We start from the raw sequence: 14,898 nt of genomic DNA on the forward strand, positions 1-14,898 counted from the left end.
CTGACATTCCTGTTTACTAGGGATGTAATAATAACCTAAATATCATGATATCGTGTCATCAAAGTTCTCACAGTAATATCATGGACCATCACAATATATCGAATTGCAAGTTTATTTGCTTAAATTAAGAGTTATGGTGCAGAAAAAAGACCAAAGGAACTACATAAACCATGATCCTTTGCTTCATTTCAGTATAGACTACAAGAAGAAATAACAGTTCTAAGCACTTTAAAGTCTTAGTTCTTTGGATTAAGTCTTGTCAAGGCATTTTAAGAGGAAAAAGTAGCATATTAACAGTTTTGTTAACCTCCACAATATATCGCAATAAATATTGTACCGTGAGATGTGTATTGTGAAAATATCGTACCGAGAGATTTGGATATTGTTACGTCCCTAATTGTGAGCCTCCCCACGAAAAAGCAATAAATACCATACTGTGAGGTTCATGCTGTGACAATATAATTTTCTGAGTCTTTGATACCATTACAGCCGTACTGTTTACCCTTTAACGATGTACATTTTCTCTATTTCAGTGCTTCTACAGGCCTGTATTCTTTGGAAATGTGTGCATCATTTCATGTTTGTCACATCGGGTGACACAAGTTTTAAGGGTGCGCTCAAACTTGTACAAATAATAAAACTATACTATACTTGGAACTTTAAAACTAACCCAGGACTAAACCAGGAGTAGAACAGGGTCAAAGGTATGAGCGCACCTTACATCAGATAACACTTCCAAATATTTACTCAAAACCTATTTATTTTTAGTACTTACGTCACATTTCTGTATGAGAAATTATTTGAGCCACTACTTTCTGCTTATATTTTGAAGTAGCTGAACTCTTGATACGAGACACACAATTTTATCTACTCCACCCCATCTGATTCTGAACAGCCTATTGTCACTCAAACACATTAAACCCATCTGAGAGGAGGGCATCATATTCACAGAGCGGACAAGGGAAGAATGGGCAGCAGGAAGGAGAGAAGGAGAGGAGGAGGAGAGGAGGAAGAGTGTCAGACCCCCGCAGGGCAGATTTTGCATTGTGTAACATAATATTGAGCACCCCACCCAACGCTGCTGATCCCTTTAAACATAAACCTATTATCTCATCCAAACCAGTAGAGCAGCACCTTCAGTGACTGCAACAAAGCGGCACTAAACACTTAAATGCTTAAAAAGTAATTAAACATGTTCCACTTTCACAAATTGTGCCATAATCATTTTGATAAAAAGATATAATTAACTTAATTGATGAATGACTTAGCCTGCTTTTTATTGTGAATGTTAAAGGGCTGATATTACTTTATTTTTAGATCTATGTTATAATGTTTCTTCAAAATCATACCCGCAGTTGTGTTTAGTTTTATTCACATATGTTTAACGTACAAACCCTGCATATTTAGACTGAGTTCATCTCTCAAACAGAAAACACTCTACTTCCAATTTGTGATATCATGTGGTAATACCCAAAATGCTCCACTGTGTTTTTAAACTTTATATACCTTCATTAGAAACACTTGCATAATTTCAGACCTTTGATTTGCCAATCGTTATTGAACAAAGTTAAAGCTTAGCCTACCGCTTCAGAACAGAGCATTTTGAGTTTTGGAAATGTAAACAGACTAATAATCCATTGTTACTCAAACTTGTGTGAACTCCAAGTCTGATTTTGAAGACAGTATAACACAGCTTAAAGGTCATGTTACTCATACTGCATAATATTATTTGCAAGATAGCATTTGCACACTTTCTAAATGAATAAATCAAGAAATATGTGCGGATAAAATTACCTATATGATAAATTCATAATATATATAGGCCTACATTAGTAGAGAGCATTGACTATTGGTTATTTATTTAGTTTATTTAGGGCAGACATGTCAAACTAATTATATTTGGCCTGCAAGATTATATCAAATATGTATTAGAGCTGGCCCAGCGGCTACAGACAGGTTAGAGAGACATTATTTATTGAAAATTGTGTTATTATTTTGTATTATGCTTGTTCTGGATTCAGTGTTTAACCAAAACTATTATTAAACATTTATTTTAATGAGAAAAGGTTTAACATTACATATCTCAAACTAAGAGAAAACATGCAGATGTTGTTGGAATTTTTCAATAAATATTTATTTTGGCCCACGACTTAGTCCTAGTTTTTAATTTTGGCCCTCTGTGAATTTGAGTTTGACACCCCTGATTTAAGCTTTTTTTCTCTCTCCAAGATTATATGACTCTTTTAATAGCTTTCTGAATTTTTCAAACAAAATGTAGGCCAATAGGGTGAGAAAACTGCAAAGATGCAATTTCTTACGCCACATTAGTAGATTTTCATGTCTTATTTTAAGCTATTATCCTGTAATCAGTTGGAAATGTCATGAAAGTGCAGTGATCAAAGTTAGAGATTCTCAGCATAATGCCACTAACAGAACTAAGTAACGCCGCAGGGTCAAATCAGGTCTTAAATTCTTAACTAAATGGCGAACACAAAAAGGACAAATCTGAATAATTGTTATAATTGTTGATTGTTGAAACAAATTAAACCCACATTTAGTATCACAGGTTAAAAAGCGCTGAGCTGGTTCATTAAAGGCGTGTCTTTTCTGGTGTAGTGTTTGCCACCTGCTTGTCTCCATGGAGATGTTATTGCTTTGCTGGGAATATATGATTAAACATATTTATCTACATGGTAACAAACAGGTGACACCTCTAGGTTAAGTTACAGGTAAGATCTGTGGAGAAGTGAGCCCACACAGCAAGAATGTATGTTTATCCAAGGTATTTTAGTAGAGTAAATAAAACCTGCTAGGCCTGTATGCAATAACCTACTGGAAAACATAGGCAAAACATAGCAGCATCTCCACGAAGACAAGCCAAGTTACGCAGCTGACTTTTATATGAATCTAAAATAATAGGTCTGCATTATTATTCTGAATTCAAATCCATTAAACCTACAGGCAATTTCACTTTTGCATTGAACTTCTGTCTCCTTGCGCACCTTGTCTTGTGAAATGCAGGTGACGGAGAGCAGAGCTAAGTGGGATTCAATTACAGGTTGACTCATAGGCTGTAGGTGTGTAGACTTGAGGCTGCTGTAGATAAAGCTGTAATGGCCTTTATAACTACATTCCCTCACAGGGCGGGAGAGGCTCAGGGCGCGGCCAGCCACATTCCCATGTCACTGCATCTGAATAGAAAGATGCTACTTCACATTTGTCAAACCGATGATGCAGAGTTTATTAAAACGTGACAAAGGCAAAAAAACAAAAAAAAGAAAAAAAAAAAAAGAAAGAAAGAAAAAGAAATAGACTACAGGCTTAACTCTAGACTTATGCGCCTCTGATCTAAAAGACGGATAGCTTAATTAAATAAACTATTAGGCTCAACTCTGATGATTTGCCTTATTAGCCTGTTTTGATTTATGACCAAAACAGAAAATCCAATTAAAAAGTGTTGTGTAAACGTGAAGATGTGTTGAGCTGCCAGTGATTATTGACCCATGGTTTGTCTCCTCCTAGTGGACAGACAGATATTGTCACAAATCTGGGAAAGATGTAATAATAATAGGTTAAAACTTTCTTTCTTTTTTTCTCAGATAAGATCATTCAGAGTCCAACATGGTAAGAAAACGCTATAAATAAACTAATGAATACTTTTCATTAGCCTCATGTGCCATACAGTTTACAAGTTCATTGGAAACTGAGTAGAGTCTGACAGGTTATTTCTTCAGTGCTTAAATTATAGCTGAATTAAATAATAAACATGAAGCTCCATAAAATAGGCTAATGAAAGTTGAGAACTCTTAACTTTTAAAGGCAAGGTTATATATTTAAATAAAGTTCTCTTGAATACACATTTTAAATTAAGGAGATATTTATTTTCTTAGTGACAAACATGTATTCGCTCATACAGTAACAAAAACAAATAGTTAAATATTCCAAACAACTTTAAACAGTCTGTGTTGCACTATCAATGACACAGAAATGATTTTAAAAGACGCACTATGTAACCTTCCCGGTGAAGGACCCGTCACCTGCTCATCTCCATGGAGATACTATTGCTTTATCTGGAATGTTCCACAGTATGACATTAGACCTGTTCATCCCCATGGAGACAAGCAGGTAATGCCAGTGGAGATGTAAGACTGCTAACAGAAAATAATTCATGTTTTTTGTTTGGTTTTTTTTGGAGCAATAAAAACATAAATAAAATATGAGATAGATAAACTGAATGCTATTGGTATCCATGGAGACAAATGGAGGCAGATCCTTCCCTGGAAAAGTGACACAGTGCTCCTTTAATCACCAGCCTTGCAGAGACTGAATGTTTTGAAGCCTAATGAAAGTCTCAGGAGTCTGAATTCGTGGCTTTCACAGTTGAAACACAGTCGAGATAAACAGCGAGTTGGTAACGTTACAAAGCACCAGCAGGCAGCACCACACGCACGTGTTGCATTGCTTTGTCAGTGAGAATAAATAAGCCAGTACAGTTTGGATGAGTATAAAGTAGTTCTAAATTATGCAAATATAACATCTTTATGTCTTAATGGAAATATATATCTTTACAGCTGAATATACACTTATAATGCAAATTTACAAATGTTGATTGTAGCCGGCGTCTTTGGGGGCAGGTCACGTAGTTCAGAGCTGTGTCATCAGGAGGGCTCGTAGGATCTTCTCTCTGTCCACTCTTGTCTCTTCAACACTAAAGGTGATGTTAAAATGAAAATAATAACCAAATTATTCTCTATAATATTCAGTTTTTATAAATATATGCAAAAGCCAATGCTCAGGGATTCATTTGTAAAGATAATTCTGGATAGTGGGCTCTGGAGGGACAGAAGTGATGACATAACACAGACAGCCACAGTAATGCAAAAACAGATGGGGGAAGCTAAAATAAATATTGTTCAAATGCAGATTTTTGAGTTCATGGGTCTAGTTACCAAGAAATCCTCAAGCTGAACAGCTGTGAATTTAAAGTACAATGTAAACAAAAGGGAAAAGTGGCTCTGACATAATCACATTCAATATTTTTCTTCTATGAACAGGCCTACATTCTTTATATATCATAGCTTAATAGGAGCTCTTTTCCTCAACTTTTCCAAACCATAACCATAACTATATTCCTATGAACTTCATCACTTCAATTGGCCAATCAGGTTGTCCCTCCGGAGCGTACTATCAGGCACCAACGGTCTGTAAATGAGTTACTAGAGCACTTTTAGATTGGAGTGGCGGAGAGGAGAAGGGAAACAGGCTGAAACAATTACAGGAACTGGAACATTAGTAGTGTGGGTAATATAATTTTAAATATTTGCGGAAAAAGAAATGATGCACAACACCATAACTCAAATTAGATAATATTTGATCCAGAAACAATAACATCTGGTATCAAATTTGTCTATTTTTTTCACAGTGATCAACTCTTCTGCATAAATTTTACTTTTGTCCAATTCTGAGGTCACTAATTTGTTACCTGTTGTTATGTGCAGCGAGGTAGGGGTCCAGGTGAGGGGAGGAGTTGTGGTAAAATGAGGGGGACAGGTGAGGGGAGGGCAGAGGGGAGGGGCTACCCACTTCCAGGGTCGGCATGTTCTCTACCTGTAAGACACATGCGCATTCACTCACAAAAAGAGGTGACTACATGTGAAACTTCATCATCTTGGTTTATAGGCCTTTAGACACTGCTACTAGGAATCACAGAGTTTTAATTTAAAGTCTTTAAATTGTGCAAAAGGAGTGGAACAAACCAGATGACAATGTATGACCAAGATGTTGCTTAAGAATGCTTAGAACTTTATTAATTTGAAAAATCACTGAATGCAGTGAAATTCAGCTGTTTACACTATTGGCAAGTACTCAGTAGATATGTGATGTGTGATATGTGATTAGTGATTTGATGTGCAGTTTTCAGATGTGATTTTATCCCATTTAAATGCTTCATAATAATAACACCTCAATTCGCCTTAATAAAGCATGAAGAATAACTAAAATGATAATGAATAAATAGTTTATTAATTGTTTATAGATTCAGGCTTAGTAATTATTTAATTACTTGCATTTAGGGTTAGAAGTCAGGGTTAGCATATTATTTCAGTTGTTACTAAACCTGTATTATTGTTCATTATTAAGTCTTTGTTTGTGGTGTAGTGTAGTTATTAGAAAGTGTTGCTAAACGTCTTTGCCAAAGCCTGGTATCATCAGGGCTGATCCTGGTTAGAACTTGGATGGGAGTCCACTGGGAACACCAGATGCCACACTGAGCCGCCAGTATCAATAATTTGGCATGACACTTCACCCACATTTCCTAGTATGAATGTGGTGTGTTCATGAGTGTTGGTGGTGTCAGTGGTGGCACAGATTGGCACTGCAGCCTCACTTCTGTCAGTCTGCCCCAGGGCAGCTGTGGCTACAACACCACCATAGAGTGTGGAGTGAATGAATAATGCACAAAATTGTAAAGCAACCCTGAGTGTCTGGAAATGCGCTATATAAGACTAATGCATTATTATTGTTATTTACTTTGTATGTTTTACCTCAAATTCACAGCTCACATTTACAGGGACTGCTCCAAAGAATCCAGGGATTATAATAACTGTGGCAAAAGTGTGACAACATAAATTCATGCAGCCTATTCAAGCGTGGACGAGTGCATGTACCTGTGGGTATATGGACGGTTGTATTTGTCGGTCCAGTGAGCCGGTGGAGCCTGACTTTGCCGTACTTTCAGAGGAGATCGCAGCAAGGGCTTCTGGGAGATTGTCCTCATCTTCATGATTACTTTAGAACAGTAAACAGGTAAGGTTCATGTGATGTTACAATAAGAGCCTATTTGATCTATTTAAAAACAAACTGGAGTAAAGCCAGAGGACAATAGAGTTTGTTGTTTGAGATTCAAAGTGGTATCCACTTGAAAAAGCATAAGGTAAAATGAAATCAATCTTAAATTAAGAGTGAGGCCAGTTCACTTCTGATGTAGATTTTGTTTTGATCATGTTTTGCTTTAGTCCTGGATTAGTCTTGGTTTAGTTTTAGCTTTAGTCCCATTTTAGTGCTGTATACACCCTAAGACTATATTATGAGACAGGTACATTTGCAGAAAGTATATTAAACATTATGTTACTAGATAAAAAAATCATATTTGCAAACAAAAATTATCAGTTTGAACATTTGATTTTCTGCTTTTAATTTTCTTTACCAATAGAATCATGCTGTCTTGCCTGTCTATCTGAAGATTTTACCATTATCAAGACTAAATGAGGAACTAAGGGAGTGTTCAAATTTGCACACCCACTACATCAAAAATGACACTAAACCCAGATTAGATCAGGACTAAAACTGGACCAGACCAAGCACATGGCTGAACTACACTGGGCTCAAACTAGAACAAATTATAAGGCTCAATATGCATACTTACAAACTGAACTGCCTGACCAGTCGTTTTCTGCGGTTGCTGCTGAGGTCTGCTTTGGGTCTCTCAGGGGTCCGGTTGAAGTCAAGTCTTTGTGAAGTTTTGTCTGTGGCTAAACTGGATGCGGCCGAATCTTGTGACGAACTCTGATATCTAAAAACATTTAAAAACAAAAACATATTTAAAGTATTACATTGCTTAAAATTATCATGACATTCTGTTAATTGGTTTCAACTTTCAACTGTTTATAGGTAATATTTCTAGGACATTTCTCCAAAAGAAAAGAAATTGTTAATTAATTGTTAAAAATTAGTTGTTAATTACTATAGCAACCCATGAATTGGCCTGTAGTGTAGAGATGGGGAAGGGTGGCGGGGGGTAAATGTCTACTTTAAGGTCCTATATTACACAAAATTCCCTTTATTATAAAATATTTAGATTATTAGATTATTAGATTAGATTTGTATTATTTTTCAGTAGGCATTGGCAATTCATGGATTTATTTTTTTTTTTTTTATGAGAGAAGAACTTTACCTACCTAAAACCTAAATAAGGCAGGTTTGTGTGCTAAACAATGGTTTGTGTGAATGAAACAAAACATAACTCCAGTTTGTTTTTGATGGGGCAACAACATTAATACATAGATTAGAAAATAATGTAATATGGGCCCTTTAATGTAAATTTAGATAAAATTGTGGGATTGTCCATTATACTTAAAAACAAAAACTGTTGCAATAATTGTCAGTTTTCTTTTGGAAGAATATAACTGTCTCCTGTCGCCTTTTGAGAGAGTGGAAGAGGAAAAACAAGCCCAGAATAAGACGTCACTCACCTGTCGCTGAAGGTCTCACTCGAGCTCTTGCCTTGAGGAGTCGTTGGAGCCTCCTTTAGCAAAAACATGAAGATGTTTATGATGTGAAATGTCAGCCACAGTCATGACGTCTGTGAAAACAAATGTCCCTCTGGGGCAATAAAGTCATCTATCTAAGATTATAAACTATACAGGGCAAGGGCAAAGGAGAAATTCAATTTGTCAACTGGAAAAAGTAGTTTTGGTCGAATATGAGCTCTTCAGGCCAAAAAACTTTTGTCCAGTTCACAAATTAAATTTCTCCTTTGCCATGGGTTCTAGCTGGATGACTGAGGGTTTTTACATACATCTTGAGTATCCAGGGTAACATATGCGGTGTAAATGCATGTAGGGTGCATTTATAGGGTGACAGTTTTACTTTTGATTGTACAGCACAACAGGAGTTACATTCATTTAACTGTTTGAAACTGAGCTGAATGACAGCATTTGCCTGTTGTACTGAGCTGTTATTACTTTGTATGAAATGTTCAAACTTATGGTATTATATATTTCAGGTGATAATGAAAAAAACAAAACATTTGTACTGAGCAAGGTCTCATCTCCACACATCTGCTTGTCCTCATGGAGATAAATATTTTTATATGATGGAACTTTACAGGCACATCTCCATGGAAACAAGCAGGTGCAGGCACACAAAATGACACAGTGCACCTTTAAACTGTCACATTATTATAGAGGTGCAACTGTTGTCAGTTAGTATAAGGCACATTGGACATAATCTTAAAATCTTTTAATCTTATTTTGTTTAGGCTTAACAGAAAATCTTTTTCTAATGTCTTTATTCTGTCTAAATCACACAACTTGCCCCAGTTCATAATTTGTGAGGTGGTCAGCCTATTTTAGACTGAGACAGCTCCTTATATAAATTCCTCTCCTTGATCCTGACCTTGAACGCAGCCTCCATCTGGGCCTTGAGGATGTTGCTCTTATGTTGGTCGGACAGCGCAGCAGGAGAGGCGGGAGGGAGCAGGGACTTGTCACACAGAAGTTTGTCCTCTCCCTGGTGACGAGTTTAACAGGGACACACAGTTTAATCATACTCAGAATAGACATATACAACAATTTTAAAACCTTAACAAAGCATGAACTTTTAGGGTATGCACTACATAACTTCTCTGGTGAAAAGTACGCTACCTGCTTGTTGCCTCTCCAAAGATCTGACTGGTAACATGACCTGGTTTCGACACCTGCTTGTCTCCATTGGGATTTAGTGGCATACTGTGGAATATTCCAGACAGAGACAAGCAGGCACGGACCCTCCACCAGAAAAGTTACATTTAAGTGGTTCCTAAAGCCAGAGCGTTGGCGGTACCAGAGCTTGGTTGAAGTGTGTGACTTGGCGTCTTTGCTGAGTGTTCTTGCATTTTGTACCTGGCACTTTTCTGGAAAGTATTCATGGGCTTCAGTTTCCTGTTTGTAGGTGTTTAAGTTTATACAAAAAGTGATAGTGTAATTGTGTATTATGGAATGAAGGGTTTTATATAATGACCTTGTTGTCGATGTTGAGGTGCAGTGAAGGCCATGGAGGAGAGTCGCTGTCAGACTCCAGAGCTTTGAGCAGAGTCTGGGAGATGTCCAGTCCATCTGTGGTGCACAGACCCGGTCTCTGCTCTGCAAAACGATCAGAGACATATAAAAGTACTGGCAAAGAATGACTTATGTTTGCGGTTTGAGAAGAGGGAATTCTACTTTTACGAGGTAAACATGTTGACAACAAATGTATACATAAAGACTGTAAAACTGATTGGTAGGGATGGGACTAAGTCATTATTTTGCAAGTCTCAGATCTTTGACCTCAAGTCCTAGTCAAGTCCCAAGTCAAATACAGGCAAGTCCAAGTAGAGTCTTGAGTCACTGGCCCATAAGTCCAAGTCAAGTCTAAGTCATCTGCTTTGAGCTTCAAGTCATTTCAAGTCTTTAAACCAAAGTACCAAATATAGCTTAGATTTTAGCAATTTATATGACTTTTAAACTAAACTGTTTTTAAAAAGCCACAGTATATTTATATATGAGTATTTATAGAGTTGTAGAAATGCAAATTTTTCCTTTTTAAATGTCTTGACAAGATCTAAGTGTGTCCTTAGTGTGAATAATTACAGTTGAAACAGAAAGAATTAAGATTTAAAAATGCTGTTATTTTGTCATGTAGTCTGCACTGAAATGGAAGTATCATGTTCTATATAGTTCCCCCTGTTATACTGTGTTGTACTGCATATTACTATAGTACATTTGAGGATACCATATCACAGTACTTCAATTATATCCAAAGTAACAAACAGAGAAGTGGGACGGACATGTTTGAGTTTGTTCCTGTTAAAATTCAGCTCCACATGTATCAACTGTGAAGTATTTTTTAAAAACATTTATTTTTAAGAGAAGCATCAAGTCTTCTCAAGTCACAGGCCTCAAGTTAAGTCCCAAGTCTTAGTCTATTTTATCAAGTTAAGTCTCAAGTCCTTAAAAAAGTGACTCAAGTCTGACTTGAGTCCAAGTCAGGACTCACAAATCCCCTCTGCTGATTGGACATGATGGTCAAGTTGTTTATAGTTAAATATTTAGGCGTTTTGGTTCTCAAGAATATCCAGTCGCAAAGCAGTCCTGTCCATATTGAGGAAAACTTATGTCCTAATGTAAGTCCCCCAATCCAGGTCTAGTTTGATTTTTTGTAACAGTAAGAGTACTACTTGTGGATACATTTATTTAAGTACATTTTGAGTAGAATTATACTTCTCTGGTTAGTTTTCAGACACCATACTTTCCACAGTGAGTAAGTGACAATATAAAATGATTTGAACGTTTCTGTTTCTTGCACTGCTCCTTTCCTGTTGCTAAGGTAAATTAATCTTATTGATGCAGACATTGGATTTTTCTGACAGTCTGAGCTGTTGTGAGAAGAATTTAAACATTTTTCAGGGTGCCAAATTAACAGCCTCAAATTACAATGTTTCTCACAATTCAACGTGTCATCCATATTTGGAGTTTTTGATACTTTTACACTTGATGATGCAAAACAGAGCATTACTTGATTGCAGTTATTTGTTTACGTTCCTAAAGCTGTTTCCCAATTGATTGTCCTGTCCCATTCTGTCTGGGTGAAGCTTTCAGACAAATTACAAAACAGTTATAGAGAAAACGTCTGGGAATATAAAATCAAATGTTTGCCCACTTCAAAAATGAATAGATGAAACTGCTTGCTATGCATCATTTACATAAAAATTCAATGGCGTAATCAGTGTCCACTGCTTTGGTCAGTCTTTCTTAAAAAGGCAGATTTAAAGGTCCTATATTACACAAAATTTACTTTTGTGAGCTTTAAACCATGTTATAATGTTGTTACGTCTTCAAAAACACACCTGGAGTTGTGTTTTGTTTCATCCAGTAGTAGTTTTGAAGTTAACAGCTCCTTTTACCTTTTGTTCAATAGAGATCTGCAATTTCACAGCTGAAATTATCCAAATTATTCTAGTGAAACACAGAAAAGCACATCCTAGGACTAATTATGCTGGATTTGTGTGTTAAAAAGGTATGAATGAAACAATACACAACTCCAGGTATGTTTTTGATGAGGAAAAAAACAGTATAGCAGGTCATAATATAAAGTAATATGGGCCCTTTTATCACTGACCACAACATATTGTATTTATTAAACCTTAATTATCCAAATCAATTATAGATGACAATGAAGTCCCAAAGATTTTCAGGAGGTCCAGAGTGTTTTTTAGAAAGGTCCAAACTAGATAGTGTGAATTATAATGAAAATATTTTCAACTTAATTGCTTACAGTGAATATTCAGTCATCACTCTGCAACATTTATTTTTTTACCAGAAAATAATTGGATTTTTTATAAGACAGTAATTTAGGACAGCACTAATCGTAGCATAATTTCTCCTTCTAACATCTAACCTGTTGTATCCTTTGAATTAGTTTATTTCTTATTCCAGTTGTCTGTCAAACATATTTCAGAAATTAGAAGTATAGAAATATTTTTTACGAACTTCTTCAGCCTTTGTATTGTGCATTTGAGTTTTTGCCCAGTTACCTGATTTGTGATCGAATTTGATAAAACAACTCACTGTTTTTGTGGTGCGAGTGGCAGAGGGTGTCCTGGCTGTGGGTGTGTCTTCGGTGATGTCGATGAGCTTTTCCTGAAAATGAACTCTTGTCCTCTTCACTGAACTGATGTCCAGAGCTGGGGCCACTCAGAGGGAAGCTGAGAGCACAACATGCAAACAAAGTGGACAATATGGCTGCAAGATTAACCAAAATCGAATCAACAAAAGTACTATTCGAATGGCCACAATTAGCAAATCACAAAGCTGCAATTGTTTTCAAATTGCGCTGTGTAATCTTTCTGGAAGGGGTTGTAAACCGCTTGGCTCCACTGAGATGTTGTTGCTTTGCCTGATAGGTTCCAAAGTATGGCATTAAACATATACTGTATTTGTCAAGCATCTATTCCATTACAAGTGTTTTTATTGCTGTTTTTATTGTTTACCTTGAAAAATATGAGTCACTTCTCCACAAATCAGGAACTTGGCTTGATGTTAATGCTTCTGACTGTGTTTAAAATGAGCACTGCTATAATCATTTTAAAATATAAATTGCAAATCTAACTGCAATGAATCTCTTACAGAACAAAATGCAAAAGCATTTTATACTTAATATTAAGAAACTGTCTTTCCCTTTATGTGTTTTTTATTAAGAGGCACTGTTGCAGCATCATTCATTTGAAGTAAACATTAAACTATTACAGTAATCGTAAACATAAAATCGGAAACACAAAGGTATCCTACATTTCTAACAAACTGAATGACGTTTTAGTTTACATTTAAAGCAGCATACTCCCTAAGCCAGGCACTGAACTATTTTTACATTCTTTTTCATTTTACGTCTGATTTTAGCAAGGCACAAAGGTGATTTAAACAAGAACATAACAAAAACACACACACACATTTCATATTAAAATGTTCACATGCAAACAAAGGCACAATATGGCTTCTTTTAGGCATTTTGTGATGACAGACACATGAAGGTTGGAGGTGGGTGATGTAATAGAAATTTCTGTTTTTGAAGGTTATTTTTTCCATAAACATTTGAAAACAACTCCAACATTTTAAAGAGTGTTAAGTAAAGAATAAAAACTTGTGGTGTAATTTTTCAAACTAATGAACTAATGAACAAGTGACAATTCTGGGCTCCTGGGGGTCTTTTTTTAGGATAGTGCATGTAAGAAAAGTATCTATCTGTGTTCCCAGTAATGCAATTCAAAACAAATATTGATTTCATTTCATTTGATGTTTGTTTGGTTCAAGCCAATTATCCAATCAGAGAGCAGAAAGGGCTAGTTTTCATTGGGTTGCCAGATTGCCACCTAGTGCCACCTAGTGCCACCTAGTGCCTCCGCTCAATTTCAATTCTCTCCAGTGACTCAGTCAGGAATTGAAATACACTAGATTGTTTGCAAGAACCCCGGAAGTGCGAGTCCGGGCATCACCCAATCAGCGAAGAGGTAAACATTCTGTGTTGTCAACGATTCCTGAGATCGAGGATTTAAAGCCGGAACAAAGAGAATGTTTGGTGAATTTTATCAAGGGGAAAGACGTTATTGCCCTTCTTCCTACAGGATTTGGGAAAAGCTTTCCGTCGAGTGAATGAATCCTAATGCTGTGAGGTCAGACGGTTTCCACGACGTGAAACCAGCTGATGAATCAGGCTAAGATTCTATAGCTAAAACTCACTTTTATTTGCGATCTCAGCTGATGACAACCCAAGTAAAGTTGAGATTGGATTAAATTTTTGTATTTTGTGTGGATGAGCATGCAACCTACAGTGTGCTGCATTCAGGGTCATTATATTGGGCAACACATTAACCTGAACTATGACATTTATACACATATTTATGAGTTCCAATTTCCTGATTTAAGAGTCAATTTTGAGGACTTTTGAATTGTTAAATGCTATGGCAACAGTTCCCATTTCTCATCACCCTGAAACCCCACAATCTGATGGTTTTCAAAATCTGGACATTTTCTGGACAGTTTTTTGTAATATTATTTGTTTTTGTCAACCACCTTCTTTTAGGTTATAGTGCAGTTGTACAAAGGTTCATACACAGGCCATTTCTCTTTGGGGTACATTCACACGTGTCTAAAAGTGTCCTTAGTTCCTAAACACTTTAAAGCCTGTATCAAAGTGCAGTCATGAGCTTGTCCCTGTGAATCACACTGACGGACTTCAGGATGCTGCTGGTCCTCTCAGGCACCGGGGGGCGATCCGAAACGGGACTCGAAGTTTCCAGTGATTTTCTGAATGTGACGACCACAGCACGAATGGATGGAGACAAAGATACAAGACAGACACAACAGGAGGGTGGTTTAATGTAATGTGATGGCAACAGAAATGAATGGGAGGGCTGAGAATCAAAAGGTGATGGTAAGTGTCATTTGCAGAAAATATTTGAATAAAATTAAAGCTTATTGTGAGTTTTATCTATTGCCAAAATATAATAAAGCACTATAAATGAATAGTTTTTGGTTAAAGTCCTTTCTCTTTTTTCCCAAGATTTTTTGGAATAAACAATTTCTCAAAATTTTTGACCATCTTTGTGAG

At 36.4% G+C, this 14,898-nt stretch overlaps 1 protein-coding gene across 1 annotated transcript in view; it reads right to left on the reverse strand.

Annotated features, from left to right (window-relative positions):
* Positions 1 to 3,897: 3,897 nt before the first annotated feature.
* The window catches only part of epb41l4b (erythrocyte membrane protein band 4.1 like 4B), a 43,586-nt gene continuing 32,585 nt past the window's right edge, over positions 3,898 to 14,898 (reverse strand). Inside the window, exons 16-23 of the mRNA XM_020937307.2 lie at positions 12,363 to 12,499; positions 9,778 to 9,899; positions 9,175 to 9,288; positions 8,250 to 8,302; positions 7,424 to 7,570; positions 6,666 to 6,786; positions 5,483 to 5,607; positions 3,898 to 4,708 (exon numbers count right to left, since the gene is read on the reverse strand). Of these exons, the coding sequence (XP_020792966.2) occupies positions 4,645 to 4,708; positions 5,483 to 5,607; positions 6,666 to 6,786; positions 7,424 to 7,570; positions 8,250 to 8,302; positions 9,175 to 9,288; positions 9,778 to 9,899; positions 12,363 to 12,499 (883 nt within the window). The 3' untranslated portion in view covers positions 3,898 to 4,644. The remainder of the gene's footprint in view (positions 4,709 to 5,482; positions 5,608 to 6,665; positions 6,787 to 7,423; positions 7,571 to 8,249; positions 8,303 to 9,174; positions 9,289 to 9,777; positions 9,900 to 12,362; positions 12,500 to 14,898) is intronic.

Source organism: Boleophthalmus pectinirostris, unplaced genomic scaffold, assembly GCF_026225935.1.
Source record: "Boleophthalmus pectinirostris isolate CB_2022bp ecotype Guang Dong unplaced genomic scaffold, ASM2622593v1 HiC_scaffold_6, whole genome shotgun sequence".
NCBI lineage: Eukaryota > Metazoa > Chordata > Actinopteri > Gobiiformes > Gobiidae > Boleophthalmus > Boleophthalmus pectinirostris.